Below are 6695 nucleotides of genomic sequence, written 5' to 3' on the forward strand. Positions count from 1 at the left end.
CCAGGGGGGACACGGGGAGCGGGTGGGGGGACACAGTGAGCAGGGGTGATGGCAGGCCGTGTCCCTGCAGGTGCGCTGCCACCACAGGCCGTGGTTCAGGGCGGGACATTGCGGTTCCCCGCGGTGGAGCCTGCCGATGCCGGGCAGTACGAGTGCCGGGCACGGAGCAGCGCCGGGCAGCACACGGCACGCGCCTTCCTCCATGTGCAAGGTGAGCGGCATCACCATCGTCCCTTTCATCCCCATTATCTTCATCATCAGTCACCCACTGTCCCCATCAACCCCATCATCTCTGTCATCGCTGTCACCCCATTGTCCCCATCACCCCCATCCCCATCACCTCCATCATCCCTGTTACCCCAATTGTTCCCATCACTGCTGTCATATACATCACCCCTATTGTCCCCATTGGCCCTGTCACCCCTCTTGCTCCCATCATCACCCCTCATCTGTGTCACTCCCCATCATCCCCATTGTCCATCTCCATTGTCTCCACGGTGTGCATCATCCCTGTCATCCTCATCATCCCCATAATCCTCATCATCCCTGTCATCTCCCATCGTCCATCCCCCTTCATCCCCACCATCCCATCATCTCATCACCCCATCATGACCACCATTGTCTCTGTCACCTCCCATTCACACCCTTCATTGTCCCCACCATCCCTATCACTCTCATTGTCCCCACTGTTCTCTTCTTCCCCTTCATCCCCCGTGGTCCCCTCATCTCCATCATCCTCCATCATTCCTCATCATTCCATTGTTCCCATCACCCTTATCATCTTCATCATCTGCATCATCTCCATCATCTCTGTCCACCCCATTGTCCCCATTGCCCCCAACACCCCCATCACTCCCATAGTCTCTGTCATCCCCATAATTCCATTGTTCCCATCACCCTTATCATCCTCATCATCTCCATCATCTCCATCACCTCCATCACCTCCATCACTCTCACTGTCCCCCATCATCTCCATCACCTCCATCATCCCCCGGTGCCCTTCACCCTCATCATCTGCATCACTCATGTCACCCCCATTGTCCCCATCCCGCCATTGCCCCCAGCACCTCCCTGATCCCCCTCCCCACAGGTGCAGGCACCCCACAGGTGCAGGTGAGCCTGGAGCGGACGGAGGTGCAAGAGGGCTCCACAGTGCGGCTCTACTGCCGCGTCTCAGGGACTCCCACTGCCACCATCACCTGGGAGAAGCAGGGGGGCACTCTGCCACCGCAGGTGAGCAGGGTGCTGCCACCCGTGGGTGCTCCAGGGGTTGTGAGTGCACCACAGGTGCCACTGACACCCACCCTCATGCCACAGTCCCGCGCTGAGCACGGTGACATCGCCACTCTCGTCATCCCTGCTGTGACTGCGGCTGATGGTGGCATCTACCTCTGCGTGGGCACCAGCGCTGCTGGCACGGCCCACGCCGCTATCGAGGTGGCTGTGGTGCCAGGTGAGGAGGGTGGGGGACACCAATGGTGTTTGGGGGTGGTTTTTGGGGGCTACAACCCACCCCTGCCACTCCTTTTTCTCCCCACAGGGGCAGCGCCGCCTGTCCGCATCGAGTCCTCGTCCCCATCCGTCACCGAGGGGCAGACCCTGGACCTGGACTGTGTGGTGGCAGGACCCAGCTCTGCCACTGTGAAGTGGTACAAGCGTGGTGGCTCCCTGCCCACTGGCCACCAGGTAGGGCACTGCAGGGTGGGCAGCGCCCTGAACGCTGCGCTGTCCCCTGCTGTGTGACACCAAAGCCTGACGTCCCCAACTGCAGGTTTCAGGGTCCCGGCTCCGTGTCCCCCACGTCACTGCAGCTGATTCAGGGGAGTACGTGTGCCGGGCGAGCTTGGGGACCGCTGTCCGGGAGGCATCTGTCATTGTCACCGTCGTGGCCGCATCAGGCTCATCCTATGGTGAGACTGGGCTCAGCAGCACTGGAGGGAGCAGCTGGTTCCCAACAGATGGTCACAGCTCTGTCCTCCCCTGCAGGGCCACCTGCTTCAGGTGTCCCTGTCCGGATCGAGGCATCCTCATCCACCGTGGCCGAGGGACAGACCCTGGACCTCAACTGCATCGTGGCTGGGCAGGGACAGGCCACTGTCACCTGGCACAAGCGCGGGGGGTCCCTCCCAGCCAAGCACCAGGTAGGGGACGCAGAGGGTGATGATGTGAAGGGTGGCTGGGGTTGATGCACAGCCCTGTACAAGCCCAGGTGGCTCTGGTGACCCCTGTGTCACCTCCCCACAGGTGTCTGGCTCCCGGCTGCGGCTGCTGCAGGTGACAGCGGCCGACTCGGGCGAGTACGTGTGCCGGGTGACCAGCGGGGCCACCAGCAAGGAGAGCGCGGTCATGGTGACCATCCAGCCCAGCAGTGCCAGTGCCTACTGTGAGTGGGGACAGCGGGTGGCAGTGCCAGCGGGAGGTCCTCATGTGTCACAGCACTGAGCCGTGGCTCAGGTGCCCATACTGGCAAGGTCCTGCTGTGGTCACTGGTGTCACCCTCCTGTCTCCGTCCCCAGCCCCAGGCAACACGACCCCACTGCGCATCGACTCCCCGTCCTCTGCCGTGGTTGAGGGACAGACCCTGGACCTCAACTGTGTCATTGCCAGCCCTGCACAGGCCACTGTCACCTGGTACAAGCGTGGGGGACCCCTCCCAGCCAAGCACCAGGTAGGGGACACAGAGAGGGGATGTCACCAAAGGGGGTGAATATGGTTGACCAACAGCTCTGGGCAAGCCAAGGCGGCCCATCCAAATCCTGCTGGCCCATGCAGGGCCAGCTGGCCCTGGGCAAGCCTAGGTGACCTGTGTGAATGCAGATGGCCCCATGGAAGCCCAGGTGGCCCCTATAAGGCCAAGTGACCCCATACAAGACCAGGAAACCCCATGCAAGTCCTGGTGGTCCATGAAAAGTTAGGTGACCTATGGAAGCCCACATAGCTCATGCAAGTCCAAGTAGCCCATGAAAGGTTAAGTGTTCCCATTCAAGCCCTGGTGGTCTTATTAAAGCCCACGTGGCCCCATGGAAGCCCAAGTGTCCCCTGTGACCCCCATGTCCCCTCCCCACAGGTGTCTGGCTCCCGGCTGCGGCTGCTGCAGGTGACAGCGGCCGACTCGGGTGAGTACGTGTGCCGGGTGACCACTGGGGCCACCAGCAAGGAAACCTCCATCATGGTGACCATCCAGCCCACCAGTGCCAGTGCCTACTGTGAGTGGGGACAGGGAACACGGGAGGTTACCCATGGGGGTGTGACACCGCTCCCAGTGTCCCTGGGAGGGTCACACACATGGTGGTGGTCACAATCTCTAACCCACTTCCTGTCTCTAGCCCCAGGCAGCACGACCCCACTGCGCATCGAGTCCTCGTCCCTGTCATCCCCTGTGACCGAGGGACAGACCCTGGACCTCAACTGTGTCATTGCCAGCCCTGCACAGGCCACTGTCACCTGGTACAAGCGTGGGGGACCCCTCCCAGCCAAGCACCAGGTAGGGGACACGGAGAGGGGATGTCATCAAAGAGGGCAAGATAGGGATGACGTACAGCTCTGGGCAAGCCCAGGTGGCCCCATGATTATGGAAACCTGAGTGACCCCATGGAAGACCAAGTGACCCCAAGGAAGCCCAGATGACCCCATATAAGCCCCGGTGGCCCATGCAAGCCCGAAGTGGCCCTATGCAATCCCAGATGACCGCTTGCCAGAGCTGATGGCCCGTGTCCCCTCCCCACAGGTGTCTGGCTCCCGGCTGCGGCTGCTGCAGGTGACAGGGGCCGACTCGGGCGAGTACGTGTGCCGGGTGACCAGCGGGGCCACCACCAAGGAGATCTCCATCATGGTGACCATCCAGCCCAGCAGTGCCAGCACCTACCGTGAGTGGGGACAGGAGGAGGTGACTGAGGACTGGGGGACAGCGCTGCAGTCCTAGGGGTGACCCTGCTGTCTCTGTCTCCAGCCGTTGGTGTCACCCCTCCGGTGCGCATCGAGTCCTCGTCCCCATCCGTGGCCGAGGGACAGACCCTGGACCTCAACTGCATCGTGGCCGGGCAGGGACAGGCCACTGTCACCTGGCACAAGCGTGGGGGAACCCTCCCAGCCAAGCACCAGGTAGGGGAACGCTGAGGAGCATTTTGGGGTGGAAGAGGGATTTTTGGTTGAGGGGTTTATGTGTCCGTTCTCATGTGTCACCCCTCCAGGTGTCGGGCACCCGCCTGCGCATCCCCCAGGTGACAGCAGCTGATTCAGGGGAGTACGTGTGCCGGGTGACATCGGGCAGTGTCACACATGAGACGTCCCTCATTGTCACCATCCAGACTGGCGCTGGCTCCTCTTACGGTACTGGGATGGGTGAGGGGTGACATAGGGACGTGGTGAGGACACAGTGGTGACCCTATGGACCCTACTGCCACCCCCAGCTGTTGGTGTCACGCCACCAGTGAGGATCGAGACCTCCTCCGCTGCTGTCACCGAGGGACAGACGCTGGACCTCAACTGCATGGTGGCAGGACAGGGTCACCCCCACGTCACCTGGTACCGGCGTGGGGGGGCTCTGCCTCCAAACAGCCAGGTGGGACATGGGGGAGGTGGCTTTGCCCTGCAGGCCACAACCCTACATCAGGTGCTGATGTGTCCCCAACTTGTCACATCCCCAGGTGTCAGGGACCCGCCTGCGCCTTGCCCAAGTGGCAGTGGCTGATTCAGGGGAGTACGTGTGCCGGGTGACACTGGGGAGCGTCACCCAGGAGGCATCTGTCATTGTCACCGTGCCCAGCAGTGCCAATAGCTATTACAGTGAGTGTGACAGAGGGCAGCGCTTGGGGACAGTCAGGTGTCACCTTGGTGATAAACGTTCCCTTTCCCTGTCCTCCCCCAGCCTCTGGCATCTCCCAGCCCCTCCGCATCGAGTCCTTGTCCTCGGCCATCGCCGAGGGACAGACCCTGGACCTCAACTGCGTGGTGGCAGGGTCCGGCCCCACCACCGTGACGTGGTACAAGCGTGGTGGCTCCCTGCCTGTTGGCCACCAGGTAGGTGGCAGGGGAGGGTCACTCTGAATTTGTCCCATCCCCTGCTCTATGGTGCTGACTTGTCCCCTAACCGTTCTGTCCAGGTGTCAGGCACTCGCCTGCGCATCCCCCAGGTGACGGCAGCCGATTCAGGGGAGTACGTGTGCCGGGTGACATCAGGTGGCATCACGCAGGAGACGTCCCTCATTGTCACCATCGATGACGGAGACAATCCATCCCACTGTGAGTGCCATCCCCCAGGGGACAGGGTCCCACTGGTGTCAGGGACCACTGAGGTCATTCACTCTCAACCCTGCCCATGCAGCCACCGGCATCACACCACCCATCCGCATTGAGTCCTCGGCGTCCTCTGTCACCGAGGGACAGACTCTGGACCTGGACTGTGTGGTGGCCGGCCAGGGACAGGCCACCATCACCTGGTACAAGCATGGTGGGCCCCTCCCAGCCAAGCACCAGGTGGGTGGGGACACCGATGGGGTGGGGAATGGTGGTTGCTGTCCGTGGCTGGGTGATGCCACCACCTTCTGCTATGATGTCCCCAGATCTCGGGGTCCCGGCTGCGGCTGTCCCAGCTCTCGGTGGCCGATTCAGGAGAGTACGTGTGCCGGGCTGACACGGGCAGTGTCTTCCGTGAGGCCATTGTCTCTGTCACTGTCACCTCCCGTGACAGCTCCAGCTACCGTGAGTGCGGCCACTGGGTGAGGGAGGATGCTGAGGGGAGATGGGTGATGTGAGTGACCTCGTGGCCTCTCTGTGCCTTTGTCCCCACAGGTTTGCAGAGCCCCATCATCTCCATTGACCCACACAGCATGGCGGTGGCACCAGGTGAAGATGCCACCTTCAAGTGCCGCGTTCACGATGGCGCCCGGCCTGTCAACATCACCTGGCGTATGGGGCCTGGCCAACACCTCCAAGGTATGGCAGTCCCCAGGGTGGCCCTGGTATGGTCCCCAGGGTGGCCTTGGTGCTGATGGCTCCTCCTTGCCCAGATAATGTGAAGATCAGTGCCAATGGCTCAGTCATCTCCATCACCGGTGCCCACGTGGGCAACCAGGGCGCCTACCACTGCGTGGCCTCCAACCGCTTCGGCGTCGCCAGCAGCGTCGTCAACCTCGTGGTGCAAGGTATGAGGTGGCCAGGGTGGCCCTGTCCCTGTCTCCGTGTGCTCCAGGTGTCCTCAAGGCACTTGTGTCCCCATCCCCATGTCCTCCATGTGCCCTCAGGGTGGTCTCCCTGTTACCATGCTGGTGTCCTCCATGTCATGCAGATACCACTGGAGTGCTGGTGTCCCTATCCCCATCTCCTTTCCATGCTTCTGGTGCTCCTGGAGTGGTGGTGCTCATGTCCCCATGCTGGTATCCTTCCAGGGGCCCCAGGAATTGTGATGTCCCCATCCCCATGCAGATGTCCTCCATGGGCTTTGGAAGCTCCTCAGATGTTGTGTCCCCATCCCCACACTCATGCTCATTTCCTCCCATTCTCCCAGTGCTCCCAGGGTGATGGATGCCCCTATGGCCAGGCCCCTTCCAGCTGCCCTTCATGGTGGTGTCCCAATCCCCCCCTCAATGCCCTCCTCCTTCTCCAGGTGCCCCCACGGTGTCAGTGATGCCACCAGGCCCCGTGACAGTGAAGGAGGAAAAATCCCTGAGCCTGGAGTGCCTGGGCCGGGGCGAGCC

The 6695-nt window shown here is 62.0% G+C and overlaps 1 protein-coding gene across 1 annotated transcript in view; it reads left to right on the top strand.

The window, feature by feature from the left end:
• HSPG2 (heparan sulfate proteoglycan 2) overlaps positions 1-6695 on the top strand; it is a 46175-nt gene that overhangs the window by 31641 nt on the left and 7839 nt on the right. The window contains 23 exon segments of the mRNA XM_031062966.1: positions 5-35; positions 71-211; positions 1091-1233; positions 1318-1453; positions 1541-1686; positions 1772-1910; positions 1987-2141; positions 2245-2383; positions 2517-2668; positions 3068-3206; positions 3327-3484; positions 3728-3866; positions 3950-4101; positions 4191-4329; positions 4410-4561; positions 4647-4785; positions 4868-5019; positions 5103-5241; positions 5324-5475; positions 5562-5700; positions 5791-5934; positions 6009-6143; positions 6605-6692. Of these exon segments, the coding sequence (XP_030918826.1) occupies positions 5-35; positions 71-211; positions 1091-1233; positions 1318-1453; positions 1541-1686; positions 1772-1910; positions 1987-2141; positions 2245-2383; positions 2517-2668; positions 3068-3206; positions 3327-3484; positions 3728-3866; positions 3950-4101; positions 4191-4329; positions 4410-4561; positions 4647-4785; positions 4868-5019; positions 5103-5241; positions 5324-5475; positions 5562-5700; positions 5791-5934; positions 6009-6143; positions 6605-6692 (3149 nt within the window).

This window comes from Geospiza fortis, unplaced genomic scaffold, assembly GCF_000277835.1.
Source record: "Geospiza fortis unplaced genomic scaffold, GeoFor_1.0 scaffold4, whole genome shotgun sequence".
Taxonomy (NCBI): Eukaryota; Metazoa; Chordata; class Aves; order Passeriformes; family Thraupidae; genus Geospiza; species Geospiza fortis.